Source organism: Atta colombica, unplaced genomic scaffold, assembly GCF_001594045.1.
Source record: "Atta colombica isolate Treedump-2 unplaced genomic scaffold, Acol1.0 scaffold127, whole genome shotgun sequence".
Taxonomy (NCBI): domain Eukaryota; kingdom Metazoa; phylum Arthropoda; class Insecta; order Hymenoptera; family Formicidae; genus Atta; species Atta colombica.
Genome location: NW_017259214.1, coordinates 418,064 through 435,525, shown reverse-complemented (window position 1 = coordinate 435,525; position 17,462 = coordinate 418,064). Strand labels below are relative to the sequence as shown.

The 17,462-nt window shown below is 35.4% G+C and overlaps 1 protein-coding gene across 2 annotated transcripts in view; it reads right to left on the bottom strand.

Annotated features, from left to right (window-relative positions):
- Window positions 1–1,238: 1,238 nt before the first annotated feature.
- Window positions 1,239–17,462, bottom strand: part of LOC108684229 (probable phospholipid-transporting ATPase VD) — a 25,108-nt gene continuing 8,884 nt past the window's right edge. The window contains exons 5-19 of one of the 2 annotated variants that reach the window (XM_018188456.1): window positions 16,777–17,037; window positions 8,377–8,652; window positions 7,960–8,128; window positions 7,063–7,416; window positions 6,397–6,692; window positions 6,071–6,232; window positions 5,728–6,007; window positions 5,204–5,636; window positions 4,455–4,846; window positions 3,700–3,987; window positions 3,325–3,576; window positions 2,981–3,085; window positions 2,697–2,884; window positions 2,201–2,371; window positions 1,239–2,096 (exon numbers count right to left, since the gene is read on the bottom strand). In XM_018188456.1, the coding sequence (XP_018043945.1) occupies window positions 2,045–2,096; window positions 2,201–2,371; window positions 2,697–2,884; window positions 2,981–3,085; window positions 3,325–3,576; window positions 3,700–3,987; window positions 4,455–4,846; window positions 5,204–5,636; window positions 5,728–6,007; window positions 6,071–6,232; window positions 6,397–6,692; window positions 7,063–7,416; window positions 7,960–8,128; window positions 8,377–8,652; window positions 16,777–17,037 (3,679 nt within the window). In that variant the 3' untranslated portion in view covers window positions 1,239–2,044. Of the gene's footprint in view, window positions 2,123–2,200; window positions 2,372–2,696; window positions 2,885–2,980; window positions 3,086–3,324; window positions 3,577–3,699; window positions 3,988–4,454; window positions 4,847–5,203; window positions 5,637–5,727; window positions 6,008–6,070; window positions 6,233–6,396; window positions 6,693–7,062; window positions 7,417–7,959; window positions 8,129–8,376; window positions 8,653–16,776; window positions 17,038–17,462 lie in introns of both variants that reach the window. The other variant, XM_018188457.1, reaches the window with a different exon arrangement.

Below are 17,462 nucleotides of genomic sequence, written 5' to 3'. Positions count from 1 at the left end.
CAGGTGAAAACCCAAACTCTACTTGTCTACTTGCCTTCTGGCTTTTGGATTCGACCGATTGTCACTCTCAATTTTGAAGATTAGTGCATGGAACGACACGACACGCGCGATTTCAGATTGGGATAAACAGACGCGAATCGCGAGGAAACTTGCACGATTGTGTCGTCATACGAATGATATCCAACACTAGCAGTACTGAGGCAATAGTCACCACAGACCACAGCACAGCAATCGAACGGCATCCCCTACCTACTCTCCTCCTCGGATCCATCCCCTCCGTTATGCTATTGCCGTATTTCCGCATGAGTCAGTGGTGCTCACAGTTCATAGGCGGATTTGCTGTATTTGTGCAACGCTGCTGCATCATACCAGTCGCTCGACTGTACAACTTCATTTACCATTATTATCCCATGAACAATTACGCAAACCCGCAGAGTAAAATCAATGCCGCGCAAACAACCATTCGTACTTCCTTAGAATTTCTAAAATGCAAATGTTAAAGCCGAATATATTCTAAAATTAATCTTTTTAAATATTTAAAATTGATTATTGATAGTCGTGTTTTTTCATCTTTCTGTTTTCATTAAAAAAATAGCTCTGTATACGTGAGAACTATAAGCATGGCATACAAATGCAAAGAAACTTTCTTGTTTGTTTTGGCTTAACTGGCCAAATTTACTGATGGATGAAACTCTATCGAGTATACTCACATGCATTGTGTTGTTATGATAACAGATGATTAAATGTTTATATAGAGATGACAGGATAAAATAGTTGGATTAGCAAAAACGTAATGCAGACAAGTTGATGGTTGATTCTTTTTTTTAATACTCTCCTTACATCGGTAAATGCACACAACAATAATCCGATCATTATCAAAATATTACAGATAGCACGAGCGCCGTGTTATCAATATAACATTCAATATGCATTATCCAAATTAAAATTTTTATATCTCACAATATTTTCTGTGGTATTACAATAGATAGTAACACAACAGTAAAGCTCGTGTGTATCTTTACGTCATAATTTATATGAGGCGTTCCATATTAATCTCGCGAATCGACCGGAAATAGGAGAAACTCAGCACGGTCATGCTTCTTTAAGCATCCGCGTCCACATCCTGCTATTCACGAATGACACGACGTTTAAAATGATAACTAAAAACTTACTTAAAAAATAAATCGATTCTATATATAAAATCTATTTCTCTCAACGATTATAAAATACATCTCGCGGAATATCTTGTATATACAGATTTGCATGCTTTGCATTTTTTTTACAATGTCTTTGTACATTTATTTTTGACATGAATAAACTAGAACTTAGAATATATATGTCCGTCTGTCTTTAACGTTGGTCATCTCGAATATGGTCTGTTTGAAAGTAGAAGTCGCAGATGTGTGTTCGAGTGAAATTCTAGATTGAAAAAAATAAAGAGGAAACACTTAAAGTAGCGTAGTATAGACTTTCACTCGAATACGGTCTGCTTGATTCAATGCAATTACAACGTACAGTCTTGGTCCCTAGAAATCACAGCCATTAAATGCAACGAACGATCTGAGATTTAAGGCCACTCGATTTTAAATCAGCTGCTTGAATTCGAAAATGGCAATGTAATGTTAGCGTTATCGCAATATCGGCAACGAGGACGTCCCTATGGGCAAGCGATGACGCATATTGCATCTCAAAGTTTTGATGCTCTTTAATAATCTGTATTGCATGATGATATTAACGATCGCGAATTTTCACGTTCAACAGCACCATGGTTAACTAGCTTTCCTTTTATATCTACAGCATTAAAGTTACAATTTACAGAAAGCTACGAAATCGTTAATCAGAAATAATTAAATATAGTTAATTATTAGACAAGATTGTCAATGCAAAAGGCTTTCGGAGGTCAGAAGATTCTCTTCTAATCGATGAAGGAATATACAACTTTTGAGGAGAATTGGGACAGCAAAAAATCATTCCCCCTTTTTCGGCGATCGATTGGTTTTTCTAGTTAATGAGAGATGGACACATTTCATCTCGATCTGACTTGTCACGCGACAATAGTCGTGAGAGCGTTGCTTTTGCTTCCGTAGCTACTGGGTCTGCAATGAATAATTAATACATGACACTCGAGAGAGAGAGAACAACATAAAACCTGTAGGTTACTTAGAATAATTAAGTAACGATAAGTATAAATGTGATATACCTGATAGTAGCATGTTGCGAGGAACGCGACCATCCAGCAATAAAATTGATTTCGCCTCTTTGAGTAATACGCTGCCGACGAACTTGACCATCGCTTTTCGCGACGATTCGCCGCGAGACAACGTGCATAGCATCTGGTGCGATAGTAGACTGTATCGCTTTATACATTAACCTTTTTTTCATAAAAGAAAGAATGCCATTGAATTTGCTATTTATTACAATTAACCGAATCATTAATTATTGATAAATTAGTTTATTGATAAAAAAATAATGAAGAAATAGCAAAAGTTATATGAAATAATTTAATTCTTAAAAATTTAGACAGATATATTCAATATGATGCTATATCAATTCAATCATATAAATGGAATTTAAACTGACTAAAGCAAAAGACAGAAAATTTCAAATTGATTAAATACCAAATCTATAAATCCAATAATTTTTGTAGATTTGCGTGAACCAGTATTGCTCATACAATTACTATAAAACAAGTTTACCTAGGCATTAAGGCAAGAACAGAAGTAAGTGCTACTGTCAGCCAGTATGTGATATGTGTAAAGGCCTGTTCCATTATCCAAAAGGACCCAGGTAGGCCCATGCAATTGACGCAAATAGCATTGTAAAATAAGCAAAATCCGAAGAAAATGCCTAAAGAACCGAAGATGGCACCAATATGGATTATAGTCTGAAATAAATATTGTGTTACAATGCGACATGGGACGTCTGTGACATTTTTGTATTCTTTCTTACATAGTTTATATTTTAATTTTTTCTTACTTACCCAAGACCTAGTTTCTATAGCAGCATGAGCTAGCATGACAACGATACACGCTGACATAATAGTCGTTCCAAATTCCCATATGTCAATAATCGAATCGTCATAAACCTGAAATAAACGCGCTTATCATATAAAGTAGGCCTGTCCAATTTGAGCTCCAGAGCCAAAACACAAAGCCGATGCAAAAAACATCGACGAAAAAATTTAATGTGGGTAAGATTTCGGGAACTGTCAAATGTTGATTCACATTGAATTTTTTTGTCGTCGATGACTTTGCGTTTTGACTCAAATTGGACAGGCTTGATATAAAGTGATGATTACTTTCAGCGAGTTTAAAATGTACTAACCTCTTTGGTAATAAAAAATATGACGACACTTTGGTAAAGAGCGTCCATAATCGTGAGCCAAAACGAATGCGACTGATATACTAATCCTAGACGTCCCCTTGTGTATAATTCCGGCGATGTAAGTAATATGCGAGCTTTGGCGACTCGATCGTAAATGCCTAAGGCGAGAGGTGGCAGCGAAGTAAACAACAAATTGTACAGCATTAAATATATTTGGTCTATCATTACAGCACCGGAAAAGCCGCAAAATATCTGTAAAAAAGAGAAAAAACATAATTATAAAATATATAATAATAATTATAAAGATATATAATTATAAACATTTATGTCTCATTTATTTTTACGTTTTTCTTTTTACGTTCATTCAATACTTGCTTGAAACCAGAATATAAGGAAGACAAAAGTAGCATTCTTGTAAAAGAAGTACAAAATCATTCTAGCGAGACGGTCGTAACACCAGTGACCGTGTAGAAGGAGGAGCCGGCTCAGCATAGAAAATCGGGAAATCGCGAAATCGGCTGCCATTACTGCTTGCGTGCCTTCTTGCCCTGAGATACCGACGCCCACGTCAGCGGTTTGTATCATGCTAACGTCGTTCGCGCCATCGCCAATTGCTAACGTCCTCATTCCCAATTGTTTTTTAACAATACGGACTATGTATGCCTGCAACATAAAATGAATTATATTGTTCTAAATTCTTCATCATTATCATTTTAGTTATTAATTTGCGACTAGAACTTTGTTCAATCGGTATTCATAGTCGGTTTTTATTTTGTGATTGTCTTATAAGTAATATATCTTATGATGCTAATACTTATGCTTTATGATTTATGATAAACTGTGTATTTAAAATTATTTTATATATAAGAATTGACTGTGAATATCGACACTAGTTGATTTTTATATTTGAGATCATCTTGAATAGTAAGTTAAGATATGTCATAAACTTATTACAGGTATTCATAGTTAATCCTTATATTTAAAATGGTCTTAAGTACAATCTTGAGATATTATAAGCCACTGTATTATAAAAAAATATTAGCATCTTAAAACATTACTCAAGATAGTCTTGAAATAAAGATGGACTGTAAATATTATTTCTTAATATTTCGTTATTGTCAACGGATTACCTTTTGCAATGGTGTGGCACGACAGGCTAAGACGCTAGAGCACATTTTCGTGAGCTCGAGAAACGGACCGATCAAACCCGATCGCGGATCAAGAATCACGGTCAACGTCTTGCCGTCCACAACAAGCGCGCGTTGTCGTGGCCACGGGCTGCCGATTCTATGCGCGTCTCTCTCGATATCGCGATTGTATATGTCGGCGAGATCCGCGATGCCCATCATACCCGGCTGCAAATGACTGTTGTTTTTGCGCTCTTTGCGCGCCGACTCCAGGTAACCGTGTATAAGCGTCTCAGCTACGGATTTCGATCTTGCCTGCAGCTGCAGCAGCTGCATGGCCGGTGTGAAGAGCTGCGCCGAGTATGCCACATTCACTGCAGTCTCTGGTTTGTCCCCTGAAATGGAAAACAAGACCGTGCTGACGTGGAACTCGCATTAACGCGCGCTAATTGCGTTCAAGAACATGGACTGGTTTCGAGAGATGTTCCGTATTTATTTTTCATTGGCTTTCGATACGTACGCCTCTGTAATTTTTTTTATCCATCATCTTTATATAATAGTATTTATGCAATAATGGATACGTGCAACGTTGGCTGTGTGGAGGAAAATGCATTTACAATCGCATTGATTCAATGCGAAACGCCTTATGTATCTCTCTCTAAAATGTTCGCACTAAAAATAGTACTCGCCGACGTTAAAACCGGTTTGCCGCGATTGTTCGCTGGCTCGCGGGTGAGTGATTTTCCACGAACCTGTCAGAACCCACACGACGATCCCGGCGGCGACCAGAGCGGCCATTGTTTCGGGCACACCAGCCTGGAGTTTATCCTCGATACCAGTCGCACCCAATAATGTCAAGTGCGACTCCAACATCGCATACGAGTCGCGTATACGATGCTCGCGATTCTCCGTTGCCAACTCCACTTCGTTGTGTTTCTGTCTCCACGTCTCGTACTCTTGCGCCGTCAGTGTTCTCTTCGCCATCACCAACGTACGTAGACCTTGACGTGCGTACGATTGCAGGTACTGTCGGATATTCGCTGAGGCGACGGTGTTCTCGTCACTCGACGAAAGCGCCGGCAGTATCGTCATGTCGGCACCCTTACTGTATAACACTATCTCGCCGGTATGAGGATGTCTGAGCAACACCGACATGCATTTCCTGTTCGAGTCAAATGGCAACACCTGCAAGCGTTCGAAGAATGACAACGGTGAACTACTTACATTCTACTAGTACCTCGCTGTTTACATTCTCACGCGAGTTGTAACCACCTACGTGAAGTATCTCGAACGCGACCGTTGACTTATCCGGGAAGGATATAATCGCGCTGCGGGGCGTCCGTTTCACTAGCTTGATGTCGTAAGCGCGTGCTGCATGAACCAGTGCTAACTCGTCCGGGCTCTCTGCCTCGTAGATCGCTGGACTCTGTAGCAATTCATCGCCGTTCTTCGCATCAGGACTGCGTCCTGAAACCTTCTGTCCCTCCGGCGAAAATTTCCGTCCTAGTAATCCAATGCTCAGACTCGGTATCGATGTTACGTTCAACAACTTTGGCCTACAAAGATATTGCGCCATTAAATACTATTATATTTTGAGCACTTTTAAGCGTTATACCAACCTGGAAATTTTAAACGGGAATTTCGAAGTCTCGTCGAACGTATTTGTCGTGTTAATTACTGGTGAGCCTGCAGATAAGGTGTGAACAGCTCTGTTGCTCGGAGATAGTAGTACCGGTGGAGAATTTACGGTCGGAAATGAACTCGCGTCTGCTTGCATTATTCTGTTGAATATCCCGATGTTAAGTTCGTGAAAAATAATTCGTGATAAATCTGATCTCTCTATTACAAAAATAATCATATTCAATTATTTTTCTTTTTTTTTCCAAAAATGAAATTAATCTGTCAGTTGTTTGCATTCCTTTCATTTAATCTAACATGTACAAACCTCGTAGGGCCACTTCCGTTTTTCTGAGGTTCCTCGATGACTCCGCTAGAGTTCATACTATCGTGATGCGGTTGAGAATTTACGACTACCGTGTTACACGTGGCTAAGACAATAAGAAACTCTTGTAAGCGATGTCGAAATGTACCTATGAGTAGGTCCTCCTTAAGTCGCGAGCACGGAAGCAGATTCTCGTTGTCGCCCATATGCGAGTAATCTTGACCGCCTACTGCGCATCTTCTAAATAGCATTTTGTTTTCCGTAAGAGTGCCAGTCTTGTCGGAAAAGACATACTGCACCTGTCATTCAATAATAATATTCCAAGTATAATATTTATACTTTGCATATTATCTGCAAAATTTTTATGTTCCAAAAAACAATGCAAAGAAATGTTGAGAATTATACAGAACGATCATATCATTCAAATTATATTAAATTAATTGAATTTATATTATACTAATATAAAAAACATTAAATATAAAAAAGAATTTTTACACTTAATATTTTTTATATTGATTTTTTTATATTAGAAGAGCGTGTTGTAATGTTAGGATATAAATGTTCAATTTTCATTTTTTTTCTCAAAAGATAAAATTTTCATATTGAGGAATTAATATCATAAAATATTCGCTCCGCGCACATTCATTTAACATAAATTGCCACACTCACTTGGCCTAGTTCCTCCGTGATATTCAGCGCGCGGCATTCCGCCTTACGGCCGGTTTCCGTGTCGTGAAGGGCCGGGTCGTGGCCGATGTGGTACACCTGTCCCACCTTAGCCATCTCGATCGTCACATACAGACTCAGCGGTATCATTACTTGAAATATTATGACGAATGTCAGGAACGTCAGTAAGCTCTCATAAATTGGCTCCTGCAGCACCGGTAAAAATGGCACCATCGACAGACCCGTGTACGCGGACAGCCAGAATCGGCAACCAAAAGCGCCGATCACACACAGTACCATCAATATTACCACGCACCATTTTACGTCCCTGTTCATGTATCTCTCTAAACGAGAACGCTGAAATCACGTGCACGTTGCATCTCAAAAAGGCATCTCTTCAATGTATCGTATTTATTCAATCACTTTAATTATTCTAAAATTATCCCTATAGAAATATATGCAATTTTCCCAGAGTGATTCAATTACTGTTTAGTATTACTAATTTTAGTATTTTTACTAGTTGTAATAATACTGTATAATGAAATGAGCAAGAATTTGATAAAGGTTTATTCAGTAGCTGAAACAGATTTCCTATTAAAAATATGTATAATTTGTAGACACTTGCCTTATTGTTTTGTATTAATAATAATTATTATTAATTAGATTCATTGTACTAGTTAAACTTACTTACGTAATTTTTATTGTCTTGTTTTTGCTCAATAAATGGATTCAGATTTTGCTCAAGAATTGCAAGAAAATTACATCTTGATTGGGATATTATATAAATAATTTTACTTTTCAATTACTGAACAGAGTTAATATAAATACAAATTAATTAAAAATGCACAAAAAATGCATGACATTTCTATCAAGGGGATATTTGTTTCCATTTATATTTACCTTGTACCTAGGACCACCGTTATTTAGCAACGCTTTGGTCTCATGGCCGGCATATATGACTATACCCTCGACGAAATCCGTGTTTTTTAAGACGCATTCCCTGAGTAAAAGATTTTCCGTGGATACAGGCACTCTGCCGCCGTTTGGGTGTACCACGGCGCCATGAAACCTAATAAACACGTCAGTGGGATCACTCTGATAATCTAGTTAATTCTGTCTAAACGTTATCACGGCAATAAACGATATTGTGATGAGCGCGTTTCTCAGATAAATTGCAAAAATCTCGAATTAAAGATTTACGGTAAAAATGTGAAAGACAATTGATAATTTGTCTAAAAAAGCTCTGCGAAGTTTAAAAATAATAGATATAATTTTTAATCTTTTTTAATACAAACAATAAATACCGCTGATATTTACCTATATATTCTAGTACTTGGTTGATCGACCTCGACTACTGATCGGAACTTGAAAGGTTGGAAGGTATCCTGCAGATCGAGAAAACCCCGGACAACCTGGCGCTGCTTCAGATTCGACTCGCCATCGAGGTTACATGTATCGAGGTAAGCTAATCCCTGAGGATCACTGCTTCGCAGAAGCAAGAGATCGGCCGGTACCAGTTCGTTGTTTGAAAGGTGAACCAGGTCACCCACCTTGACATCTTTCCACGCTACCTTCATATATCTGTCACCTTCCCTACAATGAAATCATGAGAAATTTTGTCAAGATATACTATCGCACTAGTTTTAAATATTACTTGAACAACACTGAAAACATAATTGCATAAACGTAACGCATAATTAAGTAATAATATAATTAAAAGGATCGCGCAATGAATAAATTAGGTACTCCTACATCTGCGACGCTTTTTAATTTCACCGTTTGCAATTACGCAAATTACATTTAGCGACTTTGCAATAGACATCTGATTCTACGCTCAATGAAGAGACTATGAATATTTCTCTAATAAAGCATAGTCTTTTTTTTTTAATCAACTGGATTTATCATGTATGAAATATGCGTATCATGTTTTATATGTTTTATACGCAAAATTAATCAAATAATTTACATATATTGTTATTATTAAATAGTATCAAATAAAAGTTAAATATCTATTTCTCCTTCTCTCAAAATTGAATCGGTGAATGAAATTTTACATAAACATCTTATTTAAATTGATGAAAGCAATCAACAAACCCTATATTGCATAAAAGAATTCAGACTACTCTGCTGTCGTCACCGCAAAAAACATTTTGCATGGCTGCGAACGCAAATATTTGTTAAAATCGAAACGAACTCCGTCTGCACAGCGAAACATATGCATTCGGCAATAGTATTATAATTATTATTTGTACTATCGAAACAGAAAATTAATGAACCATCGTGAATATTATCGTGCTAAACAATGCTAAACAATATGATAAAAAACTAAACAGTTAACGTGCGTTCTTTGCCATGTTTTGCTCTTTTTTTTTCATTTTAATGAAATATTGAAAATTTTATTAACGTTATGAGTCAAATATTAAGCATTCACAGAAACATATTATACTTTAATTGCCTTTCTAACAATCAAGTCAAAGATATTGATATATGAAATATTAATACGTCGTACAAGCTGTGAAAGAGTTTCGTGAAAATATAATTTCCTATTACTCTCCGGTTCTTCTCGGCGTGGAATTGCAATAGGATAGGCTTACAGGCAGTCTTGTTTGGTTAATTCAAGAAAGATTCATCTCTCTCGAGTACTCTTAGAATATGACGAAATAGCTGATTGACGATATTTCTTTAATTGAAGCACATAAAATGGCGACATCCAAGGTTGTACGACCTTGAACGCCATCGTCAGCCATTCTCGTGGATCATTTGATCAGAATGAAATTGAGACGACGGGACAGTCAGTTGGAGATGATCATCGAAATAAAATTGAGAGACGACCCTTGAGAATTGCAGGTCCTCTTATAAACGATATTGTTTCGACATTTGGACGCGGTAGATTCGCAACATATTAATAAATAGGAGGAATTTATTTATGAGAACAAGAGAATATCGTATATCTTTACAAGGTCATCTTATTAGACGAGACTAATGATGCAAATTCTTTTGTGTTCACCTTGAAAGATAATAGAAAGAAAGATACCATTCTTGTATCTTTGCACCGTTCACTTTTTCGCCACGTTTAGTATGTCATAAATCATTGTAAATGCATGCATTATGCATCCGCGTATCGTATCGATGTCACGATTAAACGATGTTTCCTTCTTGTCGTGGATTTGTATCGTTATGGATCTCGAAGAAGCAACATGGGCATATACTAAACAACTAAATGAGCTAATTATGCAATTACATACGTAACATCTGCCTGATAGCATAATCATCTCCATATACATAAAATAGCGAAAAATCTAATGAATTCTATTCGTTCGCGAATATAATACAATATTGCAAAAACAATGTCCAAATGGACATAGATAAAATACATAACAGGTTTTTCTGCGATATATTACGTAAGCAATGTAACTACGTTCTCAGCATACCATATTAAAGCAGGACTATTACAATTCGTCGTAAGCATTTATTTAATGATTCCTGAAATAAATTTATTCACTTTCTTAAATGAATAATATTTTTTTTTAATCGCATGTATTCAGACGATCAAACATACCCCCGTACACTATCATCGTGTACGTTATCGCCGGATGCATAATTTTAGGATAATTTTTAACTGTACTATAATTGCGAGAGATAACAAGTCAAGGATAACTTAGCAGTAATTTATATTACCGTTATCAAAATTCATAGAACTTCTATACATTTGCAGGCAAAAATTTTAGATTTTTCAATTTAATATTTTCTTGGCATTCTTGTAACATTTGTTTCAACTTGAATTTCAAACGGTTACTTATTCTAATCCTTAATTTTATGGTTTAATCTATGGTTATCTACAATTAGTAAACATCAGTTGCGAATTCATTAATTTATTTGAAATTAATTTTTTATTAAACAATTTTATCATTTTTAAATCTAAGTATAACAATGGACTCCCGAAACTAAAACAAAAATAATTCAATAAACAGGCAAGTGAGAGCAAACTAGTTTAATCTTTCATTTGCCTGTTTATTGAATTATTTTTGTTTTACCATTTTTAAATATCCATACTTGAACATTTTTGCAAAAAATCTTCTAAATTGAAAGAACATTAAATTACAATTCCTTTAAAATGAAATAAAAACTAAAAACATATACTTTATTAATTTAAAACTTAATAATCTAAAATAAGGAAAATAAGATACTTTTATAAAAAATAATCATTCCGATTAAATGAAAGAAATCGTGGGAAATCTGCATATCGTTTCATTAAATATGTTAGAAAACAAAGTACAAATTATTTGCAGTCTAACATTTATATAATTATGCTTTTTACGCTGAATTGTTCGTTTCCTAGAATGTCTCTATATATTCTATTGGTTACTCGTCGATATTTCAAGATCTTAAGCGCATTTCGAAGAAACGATATAGTATAGAGTACGCACGTACACGCATTACATACGTTTACACCCGCATCGCGTGACGCAACTGATGACATCATTCGCTGGTTTAACGGCACTCAAAAACTTTGAAAAAGGAAAAAATGGGCTGAATGTCTGCCTTTCCATTTCGAGTTTATTCCAAATTTAATTAAAATGAAATTTTTTTTAAATGAAATTCTTTTTATAACGTGTTATAAAAAGTGTCGTAACGGAAGAACTTTATTGGACATTTAGAAGTTTGCGAACGGTATATTGGTTTCGTTGGCGAGTTTCGTGGGAAAGGAGGCTTCTAAAGTAAGATACTGAGTGGACGGTCTTATGGCTTCGGATTTAGGATAAGTTTTAATGCATGTCCAGTGATTATCAACAACGAAAGCTATCGACGAAGGTCAATAGCTATATGTTTCACAATTGATGTCAAACAGACGAGGCAAGTACGATGATTAACAGCTCGTATACACGAAACTTGCGACATTTTTTCCGTATAATCTGAGAAACTTTTGTTTTATTTGTCTTTCTTAACTTTGTTTTATTTGTCAATCTTAACAGTGCTACAAAATAAGTTTAATTAAACAATTATAAATCAAAAGAAGACAGTTTTTTTTTTTCGAATTATTATAGATGCTAGTGAAATCGAAACAATAATTGATTTCTCAATTCGTAGACCTTTATAAAATAGAATAGAATAAAGCGTTCATCCAAAGAAAGGTTTCTTTGCTATACGGTTAAAAAGTTTCTTTGATTTGAACATAATTTCTTTAAATCAAATAAATTTTTTTATTTAATTTCAAAAAATGTTTAAATCAAAGAAATGACATTTAAATCAAAGAAATTTTTTTCTTTAACCGCATAGCAAAGAAATATTTCTTTAAATCGAAGAAACCTTTCTCTGGGTGTCTATTGAGATCTGACAAATCTTATAAGGCTACATAAAACTGAATTGAATTTTAATTAAATACAGATAGACAGATCATAAGTAACACTTTCGCTTAACTGCCGCGCCTTGGCAACTAATGATATAGTCTGTTGTTAAAAATTTAACAAGCTATGTGAACGAAGGGAGGAATTGAATTCCATATTAAATTATTTAAATGCAATTAATTAAATAAACTGAGATAAGAAAAGATTGATTTCGTGACTTAAAAAAGTTCTACAGTTTCATCATATTTGTACGCATATATATGCATTCTCGAAAAAATGTTGATACATGTCTCTCTCAAAGCTTTGATGAAAGAAGAAGCGTGTAATTGCAATAAAAATATGTCGCGGTAGACTTTAACAAGCGGAATCAAAAGATTGTAAGGTTCGCGCTATATGAGACGAGATAAAAAGGAGTAATGGCAGTAAATGCGAATGTCAAGGCCTTCGGCGCACGAGATCAGAATCGACCTGGCCATGAGTGTAAGAGGAAAAGAGAGCGAGTTGCTTGTACTATTATGCGGATACATTGCGTTCAGAAAACGATAGAGTTGAACGATTAGCAAGCGCGATATAGTCAGGACTGAAAGAATCGCCACCATCGAGAGTCGCCAATGTAATTTTAAATTGATCGTCCTTTCCGATAGAGAACACGCAAATGCATCGACAGGTAGTGCGCTTGCATCAAAAATCTGTATAATATTCGCATCAAGCGTTAGTAATTAGAATATTTTCTTCTGTGACGACACAGGTAAACATATAAATATTTTATCTCATTGCCATGATAACGTGGTCTTTTTTTATCGATAAAAGAAGAGATTTTTAATCAAGATTACCATACAAATTATGGAACGATTTTGTATGACGAGCGTGATCGGGAATGTGAATTAATATTGAAAAGAAATTGACGTGTATAGGATACGATGAGACACGTCGAAGGGCAAGGTCGCTTTGCGAAATCCAGGGAGACGTATCGGAATTGCCAGGTCATCGATCAATTTTCCGATTACGTTGCATTATGAACGAGGGTTCGTGACGATCACGGAACTGCCCACGTTCGCAAGAATGATCAAAACGACGAGCGAACGATTAGGTAAACCAACGGCAATTGAATCACAATTGTAATTATATGAGACCAAATGAAAATCTGTTGATTTTCATATAGATGTAAAAATTAAGAATAATATAATATTTTTGGGTCATGAAGTAATTATCTTTATTTATTTTCACACACAAATGTTTTCGAGGATCTCAATTTTTCTTCAATTTATATCAATATAAAATCGAGTAAAGAATCCGTTCTAATTGCATGAGTCCCGATGAAATTATACTGAAAGAAAAGATTGGCTGAATATGGCATAATATTTTTAATTGGTTGCAGCAATCAATTTTTGATTGCGTTAGAATCGAAATTCTATATTGCCATTGCGGATAGACTAATGCAATCAAAAATTGGCTGCAGTCAATTAAAAATTATTCATATTTTATCATCTAATTTGCTGCAGCAGTCAATCTTTTTTTTCAATGTAGCAAATTCGATTGGGCGCACAAGTGCATATTAAAACTGTTGTGTACGAATTTCATTTTAGTGTAAAGATAAAATACAAATATTTCGAATTATAAAATACACATTTTTCCTAACAACGCAATAAAATGAATAGAAAATTTGATTGTTTCTATATATATTTATTTTAAATAATAATAAGATTGGAAATAATTTCTGAAATTAATTCATTTAAATGAATATATATAACATACATTCAATTCAGATCGTAGTATTTGCTTCGTATTTAAAGTAATTTATTTTAAATACACATTTTTATGGCAACTTGGGTACGACAGCTTTAATGTGCACCAATGCATTGAGTACGTCCAATTGAATTATCAGTTTTCACATGTAACATAGCTTCCAATGTAATGAAAATATTGTATATATACACAAGGTTCAGTAATGATTAATTTGTTTTTAAATTATCATCATGTAAAGAGAATAGATTAGAGCGATGTGATCTAAAACATAGACTTGTGCGGAGAACCTATGCTCAAACTCATCTGATTACTGGAAACTTTATTCTAAGCTGCGCTCTCCATATATTGAATAAAAAATGAGGACTCATGTATGGAAAACTGAGCTCCGTCTTCTCGAAAGACATTAAACTTGTGTTAGAAATGCAGATGCAAAACAACAGGATGTCGACTGTATGAGAATCAACACGGTCGTTATCGATTCCATTGATATGTTATGCACTCGAGACAAGAATTGATGTCAAAAGGAGGAGTTCGAAAGCCTACCCGACAAGCGAGGAGGTAATATGCTATTCAAACGTTAGATTCTTATACATAGTTTCTTACTGCAAGTTCGTGCCACTAAAAGCCCATCGTTTGCTATAAGTTCAGGGCTTCAAACGTTTGATTCTTATAATTTCTTACAGAATGTCATCGAGTATTATCCTTTCTCAATTGAGAAACGTTCAAAGCAGTTTGTGAACTTATAGCAAACAAACTATGACTCTTACTGGCACAAACATGCAGTAAGAATCTAAGAACCTACAAGATAATATATCTCATCTTCTTAATGGACTTAGATAAGCTTTTGAACTCCTCCTTCGATATCAATTCTTGTTCCGAGTGCATAACATGTCAATAGAGATCTACTGAAAAAGGATAATATCCAAAGCTCATGCAGTAAAAAACTACAAGAATCTAGCGTTTGGAGCAGCTTGTATATTTATATCGAGCAAACAGTGGACTCTCATTAGCATGCTTATATGAAAACCTAACTTATTTGGTTCGATGAATTTAATTTTCACAATAATGCAGTAAATAAAAGATGTCATAAATGTAAGGCTCAATAATAGACAATTTTTTAAATATAGTATTAATTTTAAATATAGTATTAAAAACTGTCTATTATTGAACCTTATATTTATAACCTTATATTTATAACATTTTTTGTTTACCACATTATATGTGAAAATTGAATTCACCGGAACTAACTTATTTATCATATAATTATCATTAATATAGACCCTGCGCTAATTATTTAGAAAATTGTTGGATCCACTATATAATTAATGCGCAGTTCTTTGTTAAGCCATCAATTTTTTTTCTTTTATCTCATAAACGTTTTCTTAAATAATCGAATAATCGAAGACCATAATAATAATAATCTAATTACTCACATCTCAATTAAATTGCTTCTTTTATAAGAAACATAAATCGCGAGACTTTACCTCGATGGAAGAGGATTCAAATTAATGTTAATAGACTTATGTATAGTTATCATCCTCGAAATTGTTGCAAGTTACGAGACGATATTTTGGAGTTCGTTCCCCCCTGATTTCGGCTATGTAATCTAAGCTATCCTCGCGTTGTACTGCAACCACGTGGCATGCGTACATACGCGTTTATCGGCGCAAGCGTATCGGTTAGCCCTGGTTAGAGAACTCTAGCCGTGGCGAATTTATCTTATTCGATCGCGTGTGCAACAACCTCTGTTTTCGTTTGTCAAGCATTTGCATAAGCGAAATGAGCGGACGCATTCGGACGACGAATAGCAAATGTTAACGCGCGTTAACACATGATAACGCGTTATCCGAACTGTCTCCGTAATCATTGTTCGTGTCGATAATAATCCCGTTGTAGTCATTGCGAGATCAGAGTCGATCAGAGTTAAATGTAAACAACACGTTGATGCGAAACGTGGTGAACGAATTAGAACATCGTATCATATGTTGCGTACGCGGACGTGTGCTGCGAGAAAAGAACGGGACACTTTCTTCATCATGTTCGACCGCAATGTACGGCAACCGCTCGCTCGCGCGCATTCGCGTACACATATATGTGACCTACATATCTGGAATTGTCGGTCTTATTAGAATCGATCTATCGGATTCCGTTGCCGCAAGGATTCTAACTGAAGCGACAGCTCGTACGGCAATACGAGTAAGGATAAATGAGCACAAGGCCGATACCGATTGAAAAATTAAATGTCCTTGTTCAACTTTTTATATTCAACGTGAAGCTTCCCTGTACATAGAATAATAATTCATTATTAGAAATAAAACTGAAGCTTTTTCGGTGTTCGGTTATTATTATAATACTTCAATATATGTATTCAGATTTCACATTCTTCGAATATCTTTCCCAATAGACATATTAACGTATATACGTATTTCATCGACATTAATGTTTCTTATCGAACTTCGCGTATAGTTTGCAAATAGACACGTAACGTTATATCGGCTCTTTTTATTTGTAAAACTTGAGTTATCTCTACATGCTTTTCTACGGAAGTTCTGGGGACAAGGGGAGAAGGGGCTTATACGATCCGTACGCTATACTTTGCTGTGTACAACTACAATGTTGCACTCACCTAACGTAGACACGGCAGGTGGAATTGTTCACACGCCGGTCACTGGCAAGTCGTCGGTGATCTTCGAAGAAGTCCTTAAGTGCCGTGACGCCCAGAACGAATACTACGGGGATCATCGCAATCTCCTTGCCAAACGCGTTTATAGCCGGCACCCAATTAAGCAGCACGATGAAAATGAAGTACAGATTGGCCACACGGTGGAATTGCTCTAGCAAATTACGAGGTAGGAAGCTCAACGCCGTGTACTTCGTTGTGCGTACCCTGAAAAAGAAACGAGTACGCGTGTGAGACAATGGACCGTTCACGTCTGATTCAGAGATTCTGGCCATGAGGCGATAAACTTTTGATTGGTCCGTCGAATTAATCCGTTTGTTAGTAAATCAATTCAGAGAAATAAACCTATTTTTAATCAAAGTGGATCTTTTAATTATTTCAAAGTGAATTTATATACAAGTTTGTAAACCAAAATCTTTTTCGATCGCAATCATGAACAGAAGTAGAGTAATAATATCACATTGACAAGCAATTAAATAATTTTTTATGCTGATAAGCAATTAAAAAAGGATGTTAATAACTCGTCGACTATAATAAGTTAGAAGAGAAGGAGTACAATAAGAGAGTATAAGTTAAAATAAAATAATATGTAAAAAGAGACAATATGTGTACACACACACACACACACACAC